Below are 21,639 nucleotides of genomic sequence, written 5' to 3' on the forward strand. Positions count from 1 at the left end.
TCCTGCCCTCGTCCGGGGACATAATGGTAGTAATCGTTCAGTTTCTCTGGATCGTGAGGCGGACGGGTGTCCCCACCGGTACGGTACTTGCTGAGCTCTGAGTGCTTCTGTAATGTCTTTAAATTCCCTGCGTTTTTGCAAAGTCATGGCAGATAGGTCTGAGTAGAGCTGGATGGATTTTTATTTGTCCGGCATGTCTCTGCGTCTCCTTGAGGCCTGCATTATTTCCTCTTTGATATGGTAGTAATGCATTTTCGCTAGTACGTCTCTAGGTGCTTCGGCCGGTAGGAATTTGGGCTTTGCCACCCTATGTGCTCTGTCTATTAGCAGCATGGCGGCTGGTATGTCCGGGGACATGGTTTGAAATAAGTCTGTCAGGTATGCTGTCAAATCCGGGTGTTTCACATCCTCAGGGATACCCCTGAATCTTATGTTCTGTCTCCGTGATCTGTCTTCTAAGTCCATCACCTTCAATTGAAGCTGGTGCTGTTGATTTTCCAGGCTCTGCACGTGGTCCGCCATATCGTTGTGGGCCTCAGCATATTCGTCCATTTTGTTTTCCACTCTGGCAGTGCGGTCACCCAGATCTCGCATATCCTTTCTGATCTCTGCTAATTGTCTGTTTAGAGTGTCCAGGATCTTGTTGGACATAGCGTCCAGACACTTTTGCAGTACTTCTTGTGTGACCGGTAAGTTCCCTGCCGGATCAGTGTGTAGAGGCAGTGTATCGTCACCGTCGTCGCCATCTTGGTCGCTCTCGTGTGCAGCGGCTTGTTTAGACAGCCGCGATTTGGTTCCGAAGAACGCGTTTTTGTCTCCCTTATCCTGGGGCTTTTGTTTAGTCTTCAGTTGGGACATCTTGTCTGAAGATTGCGGAGGAGTTCTGGTAGATTTCGCTGGTTAAAAACGCTTTTTTGGGCCGTTTGGAGCGGAGCGCTAGTTACATGCGACCGTCCGCGCCATGAGCTTGGCCACGCCCCCCAAGAAATATATTTTATATGTGTAATATTAAGAAAATACTTTCATTATTTTATTATGTTTTATATAAAGTACAAATAGTTTTGCAGCGCCTAAAGTGTCCCTTTAAAAAATAAATACATTATATATATATATATATATATATATATATATATATATATATATATATATACACATACATACATACATACATACATACATACATACATACATACATACATACATACATACGATGGAAACATAAGCAGCTCTGCGGATATGGGCTTAGGCAATTATAGTGTAGTGCCCACTTGGAAGTATAGCTGGTGTTCTTTTCCCTCCAGAAATATAGAAGAGAAGAAAAAAAAAACAGAAAACAATTAAAGTGGTAAGAAATTTACTAACATTTGATGGAGCAGATGTGAACTGCTCTATCCTCAGGCTTGGGTGGTACAATCCCCACCATGGATATGCTAGTTCAAGCAGAATGGCAGCAAAGGTTGGACCAATAAAGTACTTTTATTTAAAGGTAATTCATTTAAAAATATAAAACACGAAAAAATACACTGAAAGTGAGGTAGAGAATAATAAATACACTTAACTCGTTTCACCTGGCAAGAGGCTTTTTCAAAAGTTTTAATTTTTCTCCTATGTATGTAATTGTGAAACTATTTTTGAACCTTCCTTCTTTCCATGTTTCATATTTGTTTGTCTTTACATTTGCAAAATGTTTGCTAAAATAAAGACTGTCCAAAAAACAAGATTCAGGTGCAAGCAGACTTTTTATTCTACCATAAGGGGGTAGAAAAGGTGCTTGGTTCACATTTCTCGGGCGAGGAATCCAGTTTTCCAACATCTGGGGAGTTTAACCCCTTAAGGACCAAACTTCTGGAATAAAAGGGAATCATGACATGTCACACATGTCATGTGTCCTTAAGGGGTTAAAATAAATATAAAGGAAGGGTAAAGAAAGAAGGAATTGACAATGGGTGGTGTGTGTTTGGACAAATCTAGGAATCAGTGGGTTTCATTACAGCAAAGGGACTCAAATTCATATAGGTAGTAATTGAGTCCTGTCGAGTGATCTGAACTGTATGATTAATGGGGACCAATTGGTAACCTATTGGAGATATCTGTAAGTGAAGCAATCGTGGCTTCCATAGTATTGCTTTGACCCTTTTTAGCCATTGATGAATGCTGGGGCTATGCTGTTGACACCAGAGGAGCATTACCTGGCACCTCACTGCTGTCGGATGTTTTATGAGTTACCTTGTTAGGTCATTAAGGGAAGGGTGTTGTGCTGGAATACTTCTATATTGTTAATATAAATAAGTATTTCCACTGCTGCATGAGGAAATTGCTCTTCAAGTCTGCGTGGATGACCCTTTGTACATTTCATGTATGTGCACAGGTTACCAGAGAACGGTTTGTACTGAACCTTTTTGATACTGCTATCATTATTTACTAGCTTTTTGTAACAAAAAATTTCATTTTCTTTATTAAAGTGATACTTTTTCCTTGGGTTCTTTCTCTGTCAAAAGAACACTCCTATTACCACAATTCTGTAATATCAATAAATTAGTTGTTCCTGGGGTCCTCTAGCGACGTTTTACCTTCTAGTGTTTAAACCTTTGTCAAATGGTTTAACAAGAAGTTGTGCCCAGCTGCCTCTCCTTTTGTGCTCGGTCTAATAAAGAAGCATTAGTTCGAGACGTTAAGGGACGGAAATGATCGACTGGTGATCATCTGGTGATCTGGTCTCCTATCGAGAGTATGTACATATACGTTTTCTTAACTGTACTTACTGCAGTTGTCCAGTGATAGGCTGAGGGTGTCAGCTGACAATTAACAGTTCCCTGGAATGAGTGACTGACGGATGGAGCCCCTTCTTAGTCTGGAAATAACTTCTGCTTGCCTGTGGATTTGCAACGGCATCTTACATAGCTGAAAAGAGACTTGCGTCCATCAAGTTCAGCCTTCCTCAAATGTTTTTGCTGTTGATCCAAAAGGCAAAAAACCCAGTCTGAAGCGCTTCCAATTTTGAAACAAACTTGGAAAAAATTCCTTCTTGACCCCAAAATAGCAGTCAGATGTCTCCTTGGATCAAGCAGCTGTTACCCCACTAATTATAAATTGTGTCCCTGTAAGTTATTTTTTTCTGCAAGTATTTTTCCAATTGCAGTTTAAACATCTGTATGGACTGAAAAAATATATATTTATAAAGTGCATTAAAATATATGGATCACTGACTGCTTGTAGTTTCTTTGTTCATATGTATAAATTATGGTTTGAAACTATGTATACTTGCATATTGTTCTTATTAATCATATCCTTTTTATATATTTTTCTTTTTCAGACTTCTGAAGATGATGAATATGAAGCAGATTGGCCGCAATTATTACAACCCTAACGATCCTATTGACATCAAAACTCACCAGTATGTTCCCATAAATTTACAAGAAAGCTTTAAACCTAAATACTACAAGCTCAGTAGTTTATAAGCCAGCCTCTAAATCTCTGAAACCAAAGGAATACTTTTACCTATTCCCTTGCTGTCAGAGGTCTGTCCAGTTTGTGTGTTTTTAGCATACACAACCAGAATTGTCATCTCTCTCGGTGAGAGGGCGAATTTAGCTCTGAAAACTCCTGCACATTGCACTGTTTTGCAAAATTTTGAACGGAGCTGTATGTATAAAATAACAGTCACGGTATTGTTGCTGAGTGGTGAGTGGCTCTGCACCAGGATTCCATTCAGTGTTAAACTGTTCTTACCGTTTTAATGCTAAGTGAGTCCCCAGCAGCCCGTCCCCCTCTGTGCTGCTTGGGCTAATAAGAATGAGCAGCAATGGGTGGCGGTGACTGGCTAAGAGTATCAGCTGACAACTTCCAGCCTATCATTGCCGGTTTAAATTGGTATGGCTAGAAGGGTGTGTTTAATTCTTTTTTAAATGTACAACTGTTCGAAAATGGTTTCACACTAAAGAATAGACCGTGCAGAACGTTCCAAGCACAATCATTCGGTGAAATGGATATTGTGCCTTCAGTGTTCCTTTTTAGACACTTAAATACACTGAGGTGAGCAATGAACTAAATTGTGTCCAGTTTCAAACATTTAGGACATAAAACGTGTGATTGATTGTCCCTTAGTTAATATGCACTCTGAGCAGGAGCATTTATTAGATTAAATATATTTTGAGGAGTTCCTCCAGTTATTCACAATTGTATTCACCGGTATTCCAGTAGTAAGCATTCTCAGCGCAATTATTGAAATCCTTCTTAGGGGGAAAACAAAACGCAAGTATGAGAACTCTAGGAACAGACAAACAATTGCCAGCGAATTGTAACAGATACCCCAAATGCAACACTCGGATGGCATTCCGTAACCATACACTAAAAATTTTCTTAGTTGTACCGTTTTTTTTTTGTTTTTTTTAAGTGTGAAAACATGGACATACTTGTATCATTACATAAAGACCAACATGAAGCAAGATCATTATGTCAAGTAAAGAATCGGAGAGGACACATTTCGCGCCTCCTTGCTAGCGCTTGCTCAATATTGAGAAAAAGGAAGGAGCAAGGAGGCACAACGCTTTTATTGTGTTTTGGTTTCCCTCTGAACCCCAACAACCCTCTTTTCTTCACTTAATGAACTTGTTGCAGTTTGGCTTTTATGTATAATGATACAAGTATGTCAGTGTTTTCCCACTTGTTTTTAATAAACCGGAAAGAAGGAATTTATTACCAGCACCGAGGACTTGGTAAACCTGCAGTTTATATTTATGTGAGTAAGTGGTTAATTAAATCACCTTGTGATGAGAAAATATCCTCCGGAATACTGGGGTAGCAGCATGTAACTTTAATTAACTTGTGTAACTGATGACCCTGTAATCGGTGAGCATGGGATCCATGTCTAGATTACCCTTTTAACTTCGGGACAGCCTAAGCAAATGCATTGAAGTAAAAACAGAGCAGTTGCTCACATACGCCAATACAGAATGAACCTATACCATTTGCATATCAGACTGATTCTTCCCACTTGGGTAATCCAAATGCCAGCAAGTGGGCTCAGTCTAATATGCAACTGGGGATTTACCTTGTCTAAGCTTTTTACTGTTCCCATATTCTGTTTTTGTTCCTTCACTAGAAAATGCCTATTGTGGCTTTCTGCCATGGGGGGCATTCTGACAGTGTGTAGGGACTGGGTCTATTCTCCTAAAGAGAAACTCCTAAACTTTAATGTAGGGTACATTATGGTTTTGCAGCTTTGTGTACATTTTAGGGGAAATTGAATCTGATATATTTCGTGCAAGCCCAAATGTTTAATAATATTTTAAAGCACAAACTATAGAGCACTATATTTCAATATAAATTTTAAAAAAACTAAATAGGGTCAGGAACACAAACTGGTATTTCTGACCCTATAGTGTTAACTCTTCCCTCCCCTCTTTCTAAATTTAGTAAATATATGGTAAGTAAATATAGCTGCCTGTGATCTGCCTCTTTGGCTCACATCAGAAGGGATGATCTCAGCCAATCACAATGCTTTTTCCTACAGGAAATGATCAATTCTACAATTGTCAATCCTACAGAGATTATCAATTCTGATGATTTTAGCTAGGGAGACAGGCTGGGGGCGGAGCCAAACCCCACCTTAAACAATCAGCATCTCCTCATAGAGATGCATTGAATCAATGTATCTCTGAGGACAGTTCAGTATCTGCATCCAGAGAGTGGAGACACTGAAAGTCAGTCCTGCAAACTGCGACACTGCCCCAGCAAGCACCTCTTGTAGCCATCCTGGAGTGGCCACTGGAGATGTCCACGGGGAGCAATGTGAACACTGCCTTTTCTCTGAAAAGACTATTTTATGCAAAAAGCCTGCAGGGAATGACTATAATCACCAGAACTACTCCATTAAGCTGCAGTTGTTCGGATGGCTATAGTATCCCTTTAAGCTAAGAATCTGGATTTTGCAATCCGAATGGCCATGTGCGGCACTGAATGGTTTAGTCTCATTCTGTACAGGGCCATTCGAACTTTATTGAATGGACCCTTTAGTGTGATGTAATAGTAAAAACTGAAAATTTATGAAAAAATCCACATTTGTGTAAATTGAATTATAATTATCTCCCAACTTTTTTTTCCCCCTTCCCCTCAGCCTAACTATATGGCCAGGCTTCACCACCTCCATTCTACAGTATGAAACTAGTATAATGTTGTGTATTGATGTGAGCCATAAAGTCCTAAGAAATGAAACTGTTCTGGATATTATGTACAACTTGTACGGAAAAGTTGGAGCAAATCACTTTCGTGATGCATGTAGCAAGGAATTAATCGGGCAGATTGTTCTCACAAAGTAAGATTGTTTTCCTCCATAATTTACTTGTGTTTTAATAAACTTGTATGTTCGTCTATATAGTCGTTTTGATTAGAAATAATTTTTTAAAAGCGGGGCATATTGAGAACTGACAGGGGTTTTAGATCTAAATAAGTTCATGAGAAAAATTCTCCAGCTCGAGTCTGTTTGTTGACTATTTATTGTAACCCATGTTTTGCTAATCCCTTGGCAATTCTCATTAATTTTCAGCTTAGAGCTTTACGCTTCAATGCTGATGCTCTCAGCTTATTACCAGCTCCCAAGGGTAAAGCTTACAAATCAGGGTGAAAGGAGGGTGCAGAAGGGCTATGCATGTAGAAAATGTACGGTTTAAACATGTAGAAAACTCTTTTTTTAACCATGAAAGTTAGGATTACCGTCTTAACCAAACCTCAAGACGACATAACTACTTAATTCAGATGAAGGCATTATGGGGCCTGTAGAAATCTTTGAATTTCATTATTAAAGTGATAATTCAAAATATTGCCTTTTTTATCTTATCTCACTCACAGATATCTAAATTTCCCCAATTTTTGTAATCTCAGGTCATGCAACACCCCCTTCCAATCAACAACCTCATTTTATCTTCCCCTTGGTTTGCCTTACGTTCTCCCCTTTTATTTTGTCATCAGCCCTCTGAACCCATCATCTTATTTATAGCCCCTATATAATTTGTTTCTTGTAGGAACTGCAAGGCTCTCATGTTGATTCCATCATTGCTGTCCTGGATCACCATGTAGCATAAATTTTAAAAACAGTTATCTGATGAAACAGCATCTAAAGTCTCTGCAGATTTATTTATTGAAGCATGCATTTTCTTTTCAATATAACTTGTTTATGTAAAGGTGGAAGTGTTCTTTTTCATTGTATAGTTCAATTTTTCATTTTACAGATGGTCTAGGTGCATTGGTTAACTTGTGTGCCTGTGACACATTAAAGATATAAGTCAAACTAATTTGATATTAATGGTTTTACAACACCCAGGTACAACAACAAGACTTACCGTGTTGATGATATCAACTGGGATTTCTCACCAGAGTCAAAATTTAAAAAATCAAACGGAAGTGAAATAAGCTACATTGAATACTACAGAACAGTATGGCACCTTTATTGTGTTGTTAATTTTTTTTTGTGTGTGGTTGAATATATTTTAAATATAGCTGCCTAGACCAATAAACTACTGTGCACATAGTGGGAAAAAATGGTTGGTTGTCCTTTTGTTACCTTTTAACCATTTAAGGATGGAAAAGGTGGGCTTTAATGCTGCAGGGTGAGGTGTAAATATAATTTAAATATAAGTGTATTTTGATATTAATATACACACACATTTTTACCTCTGTGTATTTTGATATCAAAATACACATAGAAGTAAAAATGTGTGTGTGTGTATAAGCAGGAAAAAAACTCTTGATCTCCTCTTCAACGATCTATGTACTGCCTTAACTCTCTCCATGGTTTAATTTCCTCTGACTACCATCTGCTGAACTTTGACATTGGCATACTCCATACCCAAATTATACCAGCCTCTGTACATCCATCTCACTGAAACCGGTCTTGTTTTACAGAGATTCTCCACCAATCTCCAAACTTTCCTTTTACCTATCACAAACCTAACCTAACCTGCCTCTACAACTCTATCCTCTCAACTAGATCTCATCGCACCCCCTACATTTAAATGTGGCAAGTGTCCCAATTACAACCATGGCACACCAAGCTGACCTGGTACCTCCCAAAAATGCTCCAGAACTGTTGAACACTGTTTTAGGAATCTTTCTGCGCTTGACTTCCTCCACTATAAATGTATGCTACGCTCATACAGATGGCCCTCTGCAAAAGAAAACTACTTAAATAACATTTTAACTCTTTTCTTTGCTCCTTCTCCTTAATTGACTGATACAAACCTTGCAACTCGTTTACTGGGAAGATTTCTACAATCAGGGAAGAGATCTCTCTCCTTCCCTTGTCAATTCTTCTCCCACTCCCTCCGCGTTTCTACACTCTGGTCCTCCCGCCCCCCCCACCGGTTTCCTCGGTTCTATTCCCTTGTATCTCATTCACACTGAATATTTTAGTGAGAGGCAAAGCAAGGAGACAATTTCTCAATCACCTCTGGCATATTTACTTCAACTTTCACACATGCAATCGTACCCAGATTTCTTTAAAAAAAAAAAATAATAACTCAGCCTTGACCCTAACTCCTCATTCAACTGTCTCCTTATCTTGTTGCTACTATTTTCATCCAAGATCCTTGAGAGAGTTGTGTATGCGAGATTGACCAATTTTTTTTCGAATCTTGACCTGTTTCAGTCTAGATTCTGCTCCCGTCACTCTGTCGAAACAGCTCTACCCAAAGTATTCAATAATTGAATCACTACAAAATCTAGTGGTCACTATTCTATCCTAATTCTTCTTGAACTTTCTGCTGCTTTCAACACTAATCAAGTTCTTTTCATCCTCTGTAATCTCGGTTTACAAGACACTGCTCTCTCATGGTGCTCCTTTAACCCCTTAAGGACACATGACATGTGTGACATGTCATGATTCCCTTTTATTCAAGAAGTTTGGTCCTTAAGGGGTTAAGTATTTTTTTTTTTTTCTACCCTCTGGCTTTGTATCTTTTCCGCAACCCCTCTCTGTTGGTGTTCCCCAAAGTTCTGCCCTTTGTCCTCTCCTGTTCTTGATCTATGCGGTCTCCCTTGGTAAACTCATTAGCTCTTTTAGCTTCCTATTGCTGTCAACTCCCTCTCGACTTGTGTCTCTGACTGCCTCCTTGGATGGCTGCTCACTTACACAAACTTAACTGGTCCAAAACAGAAATCTTGTCTTTCCTCCCTCAATTGTTGCTACTCTCATATCTGTCTCCTTCCAAATCAACGGTATTACCATCACCTCTACCTTGTAGTCTTGCTGCCTAGGTGTTCCTTGACTCCAGCCTCTCCTTCGCTTCTCATGAACATCTATTTAATGCTGGACGGGGCTAAGTTGCTCGTCAATGCTGCTGTCCTCTCTCGCTTTGACTACTGTAATCTGCTTCTCAGTGGTTTTACATGTTCCAAACTTGACCCATAACAGTCTATAATAAATGTGGCGGTGAGGCTCATCTTCCTGTCTGTCTGCACTTCAATTGCCTCCCACCTCTGTTAGTCCCTACATTGTCTTCTCATTAGATAGATTTGTTTATTTGTGTGTGTGTATATGTGTGTGTGTGTGTGTGTATGTATATATATATATATATTGTGTGTGTGTGTGTGTGTGTATGTATATATAGTGTGTGTTTATGTGTGTGTGTGTGTGTGTGTATGTATATATATTCTGGTACTTGTTTATAGACGCAGCAAACCAATCTGACAAATTCCATATGTTAAACCTGAAATGGGAAATATGATAACAAATCTATGCAATGTTTCCAGTCTTTAATACTACATGAAAACGAATGAATGAACATGTAGACAATATACTCTTTTCTCATGCAGCAATACAATAAGGAAATTACAGACCAAACACAGCCATCTGTGATTCACAATCCCAAAAAGTCCAAGACCCCATCTGGTGTTCCTGAAGGACCAATTCAACTGATCCCTGAATTTTGTTACCTGACAGGTATTTTTCTGAATGTATACAAAAAAGTGAGATTTGTGGAAAATTACTTTCCTAATCCATGCACCAATCTGCTTCAGAACCGTTTTAATCAAAACCTTTGTTTGTGCTGTGCAAGGTGTGCCCTAAAGTACAGTAATAAATTAAGTGTCTTGTGTAGATTTGTGGAGAATGAGCAGTTAAATAAAATAATGCATGTAGTGTTCCAAATTTAAAGCGGCACTGTCATGCCAAACTTGGCTTTTATCCAATTGTTTCCTCTTCTCTTTCTCTCCCAGAATCTGTTCTTTACTTTATTTCTGATCTAGTTTTCTTTAAAACATAAAAGCAAGGACTACTTTGTCTTATGTATTTTTCCTATGCTTAACTGTCTTTACCAAAGGAGAGTTTCGTTCCATTTCTTGTGTCAAGGAGAAGGATGAGTTTTCTCTGACACAGGAAATGGAGCTGACTTAAGCTTCTCCTTCAGTCAAAGAAAGTCAAGCGTAGGAAAAATACATAATACCAATACTTTATCTAATGTTTTAAAGAAAATAAGAACCGATTCTGAGAGGAAGAGAAGTCGAAACAATAGGCTGTTCAGCATGACAGGTTTTAAAAAGGTTCTGGACTGGCTAATGACACTGCGGAGGTAGAATTACACATCTGGCAATTTAGGGATTAATCTCTGCTAGCAAATTTATAGATTTGGTAAAAAAACATATATTAATAGAATTTACTCTCATGTGTTACTTGGCAGACACTCAATGCTGAAGAATTGAGGGAGAGCAGAAAAGACTTCCCACGGTAGGTCCCGCTGCTCTCCATCCAAAAAAAAAATCGCATGCTCTCTGGTTGCTAGTGGTAACTTTCTAGCTGGTGCTGGCTAGAGAGTATAAAAATGGAGTGACATGATGTCACTCCGTGTAGACTCCGGCAGCAAAGCGGCTGTGCCGGCGTCATAGAGGATAGTTCTTTTTGGGAACCTGGTAAGTGGTAGCAGTTTCCCCTTAAATGTAGTAAAACGTTTAAAAAAAAAATGAGACGTTAAAATTTGGACCAAACTTCTGGAATAAAAGGGAATCATGACATGTCACACATGTCATGTGTCCTTAAGGGGTTAAAAGACCACTATAGGCAATGAAGTGGTCTGGGTGCCAGGTCCATTTAGGGTTAACCTGCCTTCTGTAAATATAGCAGTTTTAGGAAAATCTGTTTACATTAGGGTTAATCCAGCCTCTAGTGGCTGTCTCATTGACAGCTGTTAGAGGCGCTTCCGCGCTTCTCACTGTGATTTTCACAGTGAGAAGATGCTGCCGTCCATAGGAAAGCATTGAGAAATGCTTTCCTATGGACTGACTGAATGTGCGCGCAGCGCATTCGGAGGAAGAGGGAGGAGAGTCCCCAGCGCCGAGGTAGCCCAGCGCTGGAGAAAGGTAAGCCTTTAACCCCTGCCTCCCCCTAGAACCCGGCAGGAGGGGGGACCTATTAACACTATAGTGCCAGGAAAACAGGTTTGTTTTCCTGACACTATAGTGGTCTTTTAAGGCACGGATACCAAAGGAAGAGTCAACTAAGATGTAATTCCTCTAAATTAAACTTATTTAAATGTAACTACTTTTTAGATGTTAGCTTTTTTTCAGTTAATTACGGTATGTTTAATTTCACTTTTTTTTTTTTTTTTTTTTTTTGAAGGTTTAACTGATAAAATGAGGAGTGATTTTACTGTGATGAAAGATTTGGCAATACATACCAGGTTAACACCTGATCAAAGAGAAAAGCAAATGGGAAAATTCTTAAACTATATCCACAAGTAAGTAGAACTCTGTTGCAATGTCAAGTTGTCTATATTTTGGTTGTAGTTCATAAATTTATTGATTCTGGCTCGTAAATCCTAAGCTTTGTGTATATTCTCAACATTTTTTTCAACGTGTATGTTTTTGTTTATAAAAATGTATTACACATTTTTCCCACAGGGATGAAAATGTTCAGAAAGAACTACGTGACTGGGGAATTAATTTTGACACCAAACTTATGCCATTTACTGGTCGAATTGCTCCTCCAGAGAAGATTTTGCAGGCCAGGGGAACAGTTAAGTACATGGTTTTATTTAGATCAGGGGCAGTCAACCTTTTTAATGTTTGATCTTTTTATTATTTTTGTATTAAACCTACTCACATGATAAAACAAACCGCATGAATAGACATCACAATACAAACCTCAAAGACGTGACCTAGCTTAATCCCATTCTCAAATTCACCATTACAAAAAGACCTAGTATACCAAGATTAGTAGCTTTAATCTGATAACTTGTATAAAAAGATTCCCTTATTTTGTTAATCCATTGGTTGTAATTTTGTATATGTTTAACCCCTTAAGGACACGTGACATGTCATGATTCCCTTTTATTACAGAAGTTTGGTCCTTAAGGGGTTATTGTTTGGATAGGAAACTCCCGTTTCCATTTCCAGTTGAAAGAAGAGTTGTTTTTTATATTTTTATTTTTATATATTATATATTAATATTTTATATTATATATTATGTTTTTTTGTGTGTTTTTTTGCGGACGTAAGGTAATGAAGCAATATTTGTTGATTTTTATTATTATTATTTTTTAAATAGTTTGCCTCAATTGAGGTGTAGAAGGCCCGTTTCTGGGGAGTATATTAAATCCCAAAATGTAGAGATTCTTGGACTATTGCACCAAATGTAGCATTGAACCCTCATAGGCTAGGCATCTCCAACATAGTGGAGAGTTAGCCAGAGATATTTTAACCAATCTAGTTGGAGCGAAGTACCATCTATGTACTACTTTAAAAAAATGTTTCTATAATATTAAGGCAATGTTTGTATTTTTTTTTTTTTTTTTTTAATAATCTCAAGGAGGAACATCATTCCTCTACTGTAATTTTTAGATTCAGATATATTTCCCATTTCTTTTTGGCTGGGTTCTATACTTGAATATGATTGTCTAATTCTATGGCAATTGAACGAACTGCTTTTACCTCAGTATTTTTAAAGATTTTATAAATTAGCCTCGTCTTATCTCCCTCTACCTTTTAAGAGAAATTCATTTAAAAAGCCATTCACTCTTGTATACGTAAAAATGTCTTTGTCAGAAATATCCAGTTGTGTTTTTAGGTTTTCAAATGAATAGAATTTAAAAGAAGTTCTTCAATAAAATGTCTTAATGGGTTCTCCATGAACTTTAAATCTGGCATAAATCTTTCTAGGAGTCGGAGATTGACTCCTTCAAATATTTTATTGTTTATCTTAAGATTCTTTTTTATTAATTTCCATTCTTCTATAATCTGATTTAGGACACTTGAGTTAAAATCCTTTAGTTGATTGTTAGGCTTGGTAAAGTCATCCCATAACAGAAGGGCTAAATCCTTTTCTTTAGATTTTGTACCAGGCTAGCTCTCTTGAATTATAGATTTGAAGTTTATGGATATGGGTAATTGTTAGTCCAGTAAATATCCTTTATTAGGGGGTATCCCATACCTCCTTTGTTGCTATTTGTTTTTTTGTCAAGAGATGTGATTTGGTTCTTGGCATCTTTCCTTTCCATAAGGAGAGCTGAATCATATCCAGCCCAGCCCTATGGAATTTTAGTGGGATCATATTTAAAAGATAGGCCCATTTGGGGATGATATATGTCCTTTTTTGTGCTGATTCTTCCCCACCAGGAAATTTTCAATTTAAAAAAAAAAAAAAAAAGCCATTTTCTTTAAGATTTTTATTTGTGTGTTTTATCAATTTAAAAAAATTGGTTTCAACTATAGTTTTTGGGTTTGCTGTTAAAATTATTCCTAAATATTGGAATTCTTTCTTGGACCAACATAAATTATACTTGGCTGTTAAGGCCTCTAGAGAGGAAAGGTTAAGATTTATAGTCAAAGCTATTGTTTTGTGTATGTTAATGTTATAGTTAGAGATATACCCATATTTTTAGACCTCCTGCATTAGGTAGCCCAGTGAGGAGATAGGATCAGAACATCGTCTGCATACAGACAAATTTTCGGCTCTGTTACCTATAATCATACCTTTTATTTCAGTGTTATTTCTGATACTGATCGCAAACGGCTCAATTGAGAGAACATATAGGATGGGAGACAGAGGACAGCCCTGTCTCGTCACATTTGTGATCTCAAACCATTCTGTACAAAATTCAGCTCCTATACTATTCTAGCAGTTGGACAAGTGTATAAGGCTCCGTTAGCATTTGCGATCCATCTTTCTGGCCCAAAAGATGCTCGGGATATTCTTCATATATCCCCATCCAACCCTTTCGAACGCCTTTTCTACATCCACCGACAGGGTCAGAAGGGGCGTCCCTAAGGATTGAGCGTGTTCCAAGAGGTCGATCATCCTACGCGAATTATCGCTGGAGTGTCGGCCCTGGGTAAAACCTATTTGATCAGTATGAATCAAATCAGGAAGTAATGGAGTTAATCTACGGGTTAGAACCGAAGCATAGATTTTAATGTCTGTATCGATCAATGAAATTGGTCTATAATTCGTAATATCTGAGATTTATTCTGTTTTAAAATGGGTTTTATATTGGCTCTTAATAATTATTTTATTGTATTGCCTGAGTATGCAATTTCATTAAATGTTGCGGTTAATTTTGGGGAGATGATATCTTTAAATGTCTTAAAGAACATATTCGAAAAACCATCAGGGTCTGGAGTTTATATAATTTGAAGATTGTTTATGACATTATTTACTTCTTGTTTTATCTGTTGGTTTAAATTGTGTTTTTGTTCCAGAGTGATTCTTGGAATAATTTTTTTCTAAATATTTATCGATCGCTGACTCTGTAGGTTGAGTTTCTAGAGGATATAATTTCTAGTAATATTTTGTACATCTTATTGTCTATTTTTTATTTTTAAATCGGTTTATTAATATTTTATCAGCTTTATTGTTTCGATAATAGTATTTCATTTTTATGTTTATCGGTCAGACTGATACCTCGTTTTTTTCTTTCTTGACTAGCTAGTTTTACCTCTGATTACAGCTTTATATGTATACCAGAGATTAATATTAGAAGTATGTTCTGGAAGGTTTTCCACGAAAAATAACTCAAATATTTTTTATATATTCTTTGTTTTTTTTTCGTAGCTAATATAGACTCGTTCAGTCTCCATGGGGAGGTTGGTTTTTATTTTATTTTTTTTAATTTATTTTTTTACGGTTTCTTTCAATTCTAATGAGTATTTCATGATCAGACCAGGTATTGACTCGTATATTTACAGAATTTACTCTTTTTACTAGGGATCGACCGATTATCGGTTTTACCGATATCGGACGATATTCTCTATTTTCGGCAATATTGGTATCGGCCAATAGAGGACCGCCAGGCTCATTACAAGCCCGGCGGTCCTGAGGAGCCCCCAGCAAGCTCTTACTTACCTTCCCAGCAGCTCCCTTCCGCTCCCAGTGTAAATCTCGCGAGACTTGCAGCCGTCAGTGCATTGCCACGGGTTACCATGGCAACACTGCATGCAGGCCGCGAGATTTACACTGGGAGCGGAAGCAAGCAGCTGGGAAGATAATAAGCGCTTGCTGAGGGCCCCTACACTGCTCACTGGACCACCAGGGAATGCCATAGCCCCCTCCTTGGCTGGGCAACAAGCAGGGAAGGGGGGACAAAAAAATAAAACCTCTAAATATTAAAAATGCCCCCTCCCTTTTCCTCTCCCCCATCTTACACAAATCACATTCCTTCAGGAGCGCACACACGCTCTGCATTATATACACACGCTCTGCATTATATACACACGCTCTGCATTATATACACACGCTCTGAATTATATACACACACACTACACACTGTATATAATGTGTGTGTGTATGTAGTGTGTGTATAATGCACACTATATGCACTGCATTCATTATATACACAGCTCCCCTGTCTAAACACACTGCATCCACTATACGTGGCATTCACCTTTAGAAATAAAAAAAATAAAAAATTTAAGTTTCTTTTTTCAAAATGGTAAATGTACAGAATATCGGCAAGTTATCGGCCTGAACGTTCACAGATTATCGTATTGGCTCTAAAAAAAATCAATATCGGTCGATCCCTACTTTTTACTAAATCAGCATCTCCCCAACACATATCGATTCTAGCAGAGGTTTTATGGACTGTGGATTCATGAGTATAATCCTAAAAGCTCTTTAGGATGTAATACTCTCCAAATATCGAAAGAAAAATTTTTGGGGGGACGAGTCTGCATAGTGAGCACACTTTTTTAGACAAGATTTTTGTATGTCCGTTGTCCAGGTTTCAAGTTTGTATCTAAAATTGGATCGGCAACACAGTTACAATCTCCTGCAATTAGGAATATTCCCTTACGTATTGTTTCAGTTCTAGTCTATTTTAGACAGAAAATTTACTGGAGCTTTGTTTGGTAAATATATATTAACTAAAGTATATTGGGTTTCATTATGCCTATCCATATAATAAGTCTGCCTCAGGGCCGATTTCAGAATATTCGCATAGATACTTAATTGAGTTTAAAAACATTATTGCAACTCCTTTTCTTTTTTTTTTGCATAATTGAAGCTGTAGCTATAAGGGGAAAATTTTTGAAGTTCCATTGTTGTTTATCTTCCTTTCTCCAATGAGTTTCCTGGATGAATCATATCTGGGCCTTTTCTCTCAAAGGGGTATTACACAGTAATCCTCTCTTATTTGGGGAATTAAGCCCTTGAGCATTAATGGATATTAATTTAACCATTTTGATTCTCGTTTTCTCTTTGGGCCTTTCTCTATCTTACTATATTCACAATTCATTTGTATCAGAAATAGCCTTGGTATACTAAACAACATCACATTAAAACAACATATACACAAACACATACATTTATGTGTGTTAAACATCATACAAAAAAACCATTGCCAAAATTGCAATGATTATGATTTGAAGTACACAAAGTCTCCAACATCAATGTATCTGAATAAATGAATCAATATTTCTGGAGCACTAAGAAAATCACTAAAGTTAATAGGGGTAGAATAGAATTTCTATAAAGAACAAATGTACATAATTTTTCAATACAGCTTCCACACTTCAAAAGTGTTCCAGTCACCAAAAGCAAGATTTCAAATATAATGTGGAGAAGTGGAGCGATATAAAGTCGATAAACCCCTTTCACCATATATCAAAACATGGAAAAATATACTTATATTTCTGCTGGATCAAGCTCATTATCATATGTGGCATACAGGAAAGAGAAATCAGAAAGATCATAGTACAGATCTGCATAAACAGTTATGTACTCTTATATATGTACACTAAATCAGCTGGATATAAAGGTACAATGTATAAAATCTAAATATAAAACACAGCTGAAGAACAGCCAAAAACAATAATACTAGAAGTGCAAACAAATTGCCGCTTACTAGAAACAGTGGTGAGTAAAACGGTATGTGTCCCCGTTACTCACAGCAAGGCTATCCCGCACTGGGAGATGTCTCCTGGGCAGAGGGAGTTCGAGGCTCTATGTTGCAGGTTCTGTGTCGGCAGCTGAAAGTTCCAGTGGTAATTGCTCTGTGATCCCGGCTGGCAATCAGAGTCCGCCTCTTCCTCTTGCGTAATCACGCTGCTGTCTACGCGTTTCGCCGTTCTCAGGCGGCTTCGTCAGGACGTGATGTGCTGGAATCCGTTCTCACTCTTCACTTTATATTTACATTCTATTACATGATATTTCCTTTTAACAAGGAAAATAAAAGGAAATATCATGTAATAGAAAGTAAATATAAAGTGAATACACGAAAAACATGCTGGAATTTTTTAATTGCAACGGATTCCAGCACATCACATCCTGACAAAGCCGTCTGAGAACGGCGAAATGCGTAGACAGCAGCGTGATTACGCAAGAGGAAGAGGCGGAGTCTGAATGCGAGCCGGGATCACAGAGCAATTACCACTGGAACTTTCAGCTGCCAACCCGGAACCTGCAACATAGAGCCTCATTGAACTCCCTCTGCCCAGGAGACATCTCCCAGTGCGGGATAGCCTTGTTGTGAGTAACGGGGACACATACCGTTTTACTCACCACTGTTTCTAGTAAGCAGCAATTTGTTTGCACTTCTAGTATTATTGTTTTTGGCTGTTCTTCAGCTGTGTTTTATATTTGGATTTTATACATTGTATCCGAATAAATTGTACCTTTATATCCAGCTGATTTAGTGTACATATATAAGAGTACATAACTGTTTATGCAGATCTGAACTATGATCTTTCTGATTTCTCTTTTTCCTATATGCCACATATGATATTGAGCTTGATCCAGCAGAAATAAAAGTATATTTTTCCATGTTTTGATATATAAAAAGTGGGTGAATTAGGCACTCGCTATACAGTAGAAGGTAGGCAGCAGTAACCAATAACAAGGAACCCCAACCTTGTAAGAGAGTGACGTGTACAAAAAAGGAAGTGAGGAAACCGCGCCTTAAATACAGAGAGATATACTAATATATAAATATACGTACACACTGATGGAAATGGTCTCTATACAATATGACCTCAAAAAAAGGGGAGAGAACATACAAAATAATGGTATAGTATATCAAGTATAAGTATGTGAATGAATAATATAAATAATTTTCACTCACATTTCCCAGAGCTACCTAGGAGCTCTACCGTTAGTGCGCGTCGACGGAACAATCCCCGTCTGAGGATATATGTGGAGCAGTAGGTATCTCAGTCGTCTCGGGTGGAATAATATGTAGAGACAGGAAATCCAAATAGTGCAGATAGTACTGATAAAATAATTATATGAAATAATAAAAGTATCGTACTCACATTTACCAGAACTTGCTCTAGTTATTGTAGCGTAGGTGGTACAGTCCCCACCAGGAAGTAAAGGATAAAATCCAGGTATATATAAACAAAGGTTAAATTTATTATACCAAAATAAATGAATAAGATAAAAAGTACTATATAAAAAGTCTTTTTCAAAATCCACTGTACGCGTTTCACCTGTTAAAGGCTTCTTATTTATTTATTTATTTATTATTGCCATTTATATAGCGCCAACAGATTCCGTAGCGCTTTACAATATTATGAGGGGGATTTAACTATAAATAGGACAGTTACAAATAAACTTACAGGAACAATAGGTTGAAGAGGACCCTGCTCAAACGAGCTTACATTCTATAGGAGGTGGGGTGTAAAACACATTAGGACAGGAATTTACAATCAAATAAGGTGGGCTGCCCTTTCGGAGAGGGCAAGAGACAGGTATGTGAGGTAAGGGTTAGTCTTGGAGGCCATAAGCTTTCCTAAAGAGATGGGTTTTAAGGCACTTCTTAAAAGATGCAAGACTAGGGGAGAGTCTGATGGCGGTAGGCAGGCTATTCCATAGGAAGGGAGCCGCCCGCGAGAAGTCCTGCAAGCGCGAGTTGGCCGTACGAGTGCGGACAACGGACAGGAGGTGGTCACGGGCAGAACGGAGAGACCGAGAAGGGACATACCTATGGATCTGTGAGGAGATATAAGAGGGGCTAGAGTTGTTCAGTGCTTTATAGGTGTGAGTTAGTACCTTGAATTGACTCCTATAGCATACAGGAAGCCAATGTAAGGACTGGCAGAGGGGTGGGGTGTGAGAGAAACGACTAGAGAGGAAAATCAATCTAGCAGCAGCATTCATTACGGACTGTAAGGGTGCAGTACGGCTATTGGGGAGACCAATCAGGAGAGGGTTACAATAATCCATGCGGGAAATTACTAGAGCATGGACAAGCTCCTTGGTAGTATCTGGTGCAAGAAAGGGGCGGATGCGGGCTATGTTTTTAAGATGGAATCTACAGGATTTGGCAACATGCTGGATGTGAGGCTCAAAGGTGAGACCAGAGTCAAGTATGACGCCAAGACAGCGCGCTTGCAAGGATGGACTGATGTTGGTACCACAAACTTGGAGGGAGAGCGAAAGAGGAGGATCAGTATTAGGAGGAGGAAAGACAAGGAGCTCAGTTTTTGAGAGATTGAGTTTCAGAAAGCGGGAGGACATCCAGTCAGAGATGGAAGAAAGGCAAGCAGTGACACGTTGCAGGACGGCAGGGGAGAGGTCCGGGGAGGAGAGATATAGCTGGGTGTCATCAGCGTACAGGTGGTAGTGAAATCCAAAAGAGGTAATAAGTTTGCCAAGAGAGGCAGTATAAAGAGAAAATAGAAGGGGACCAAGGACGGAGCCTTGGGGAACTCCAACTGAGACAGGGCAAGGGGAGGAGGTATCATTAGAAAAGGAGACACTGAATGAGCGTTGGGAGAGATAAGAGGAAAACCATGAGAGGACAGAGTCACAGAGACCAAGCGATTGAAGAGTTTGAAGAAGGAGAGCATGATCAACGGTGTCAAAGGCCGCTGAGAGGTCAAGAAGAATTAGTATGGAGTAGTGGCCTTTGGATTTAGCTGCGATTAGGTCGTTAGTAACTTTGATAAGGGCAGTCTCTGTAGAGTGGAGAGGGCGGAAGCCAGATTGAAGAGGGTCAAGGAGAGAGTTGGAATTGAGGAAATGAGACACACGGGTGAAGACAAGTCTTTCCAGAAGCTTTGAGGAAAAAGGGAGCAGGGATATGGGACGGTAGTTAGAGGGGGTGGATGGGTCGAGGGATGGTTTTTTTAGTATAGGTACTACAGTGGCATGTTTAAGGTCAGCAGGGACGATGCCAGAGGAGAGCGAGCAGTTGAAGATGTGTGTTAGAGAAGGCACGAGACAAGTGGAGAGAGATCTAATAAGGTGAGATGGGACAGGATCGAGCGGGCAAGTGGTGGGGCGAGAGGAGCAAAGAAGAGCAGCCACCTCTTGGTCAGTTGCTGGGGAGAATGTCTGAAGGGTAGGAAAGGCATGATCTATGTGTGATTGAGAAACAGAAAGGCAAGGAGGGGAGAATTCTTTCCTTAGCTGTTCAATCTTGTCAGTGAAGTAACATGCGAAGTTATCAGCAGTAAGGTTAGTTTTGGGGGTGGCCACAGCAGGGCGAAGAAGAGAATTAAAGGTGTGAAAGAGACGCCTGGGGTTGCGGGAACATGAACTAATGAGAGTGGAAAAATAGGACTGTTTGGCAAGGGCAAGGGCTGCACTGTATGAACACAATATGAATCTATAATGGAGAAAGTCTGATTGTGTACGAGACTTCCTCCAGGAGCGTTCAGCACAACGGGAGCATCTTTGCAGGTAGCGCGTTGATTTAGTATGCCATGGTTGGGGGCGGGTCCTCCTCGAGGTGCTTGTTTGGAGTGGCGCTGCAGTGTTCAAGGCAGATGTAAGAGTAGAGTTATATATGGAGATGGCCTGTGAAGGACAGGAGAGGGAAGGGATGGACAGCAGTTGTGAATCAATGTCAGCTGACAACTGTTGGAGATCAAGAGAATTAAGGTCCCTCCTGAGTTGAGGGGGGTTAGGCTGAGGTTTTTGGGTGAGGGGGTATGTGAGAGCAAATGATAAGAGGTGGTGATCAGAGAGTGGATATGGAGTGTTGCAGATATTAGATACTGTACATGCATAAGTGAAGATTAGGTCAAGGGTATTGCCAGCTACATGGGTGGGAGAATCTGCCCACTGCGATAGCCCGAGGGAGGAAGTCATGGAAAGTAGTTTGGTGGCTGCAGAGGTCAAAGGTGGGTTTATAGGAATATTGAAGTCCCCGAGAATTAGGGATGGAATGTTAGAAGAGAGGAAATAGGGTAGCCAGGCAGCAAAGTGGTCAAGGAAGA

The 21,639-nt window shown here is 39.0% G+C and overlaps 1 protein-coding gene across 1 annotated transcript in view; it reads left to right on the plus strand.

The window, feature by feature from the left end:
• PIWIL1 (piwi like RNA-mediated gene silencing 1) overlaps nt 1-21,639 on the plus strand; it is a 129,319-nt gene that overhangs the window by 65,348 nt on the left and 42,332 nt on the right. The window contains exons 8-13 of the mRNA XM_063456421.1: nt 3,314-3,394; nt 6,116-6,313; nt 7,319-7,430; nt 9,808-9,934; nt 11,606-11,723; nt 11,887-12,001. Of these exons, the coding sequence (XP_063312491.1) occupies nt 3,314-3,394; nt 6,116-6,313; nt 7,319-7,430; nt 9,808-9,934; nt 11,606-11,723; nt 11,887-12,001 (751 nt within the window). The remainder of the gene's footprint in view (nt 1-3,313; nt 3,395-6,115; nt 6,314-7,318; nt 7,431-9,807; nt 9,935-11,605; nt 11,724-11,886; nt 12,002-21,639) is intronic.

Source organism: Pelobates fuscus, chromosome 5 (genome assembly GCF_036172605.1).
Source record: "Pelobates fuscus isolate aPelFus1 chromosome 5, aPelFus1.pri, whole genome shotgun sequence".
Lineage (NCBI taxonomy): Eukaryota > Metazoa > Chordata > Amphibia > Anura > Pelobatidae > Pelobates > Pelobates fuscus.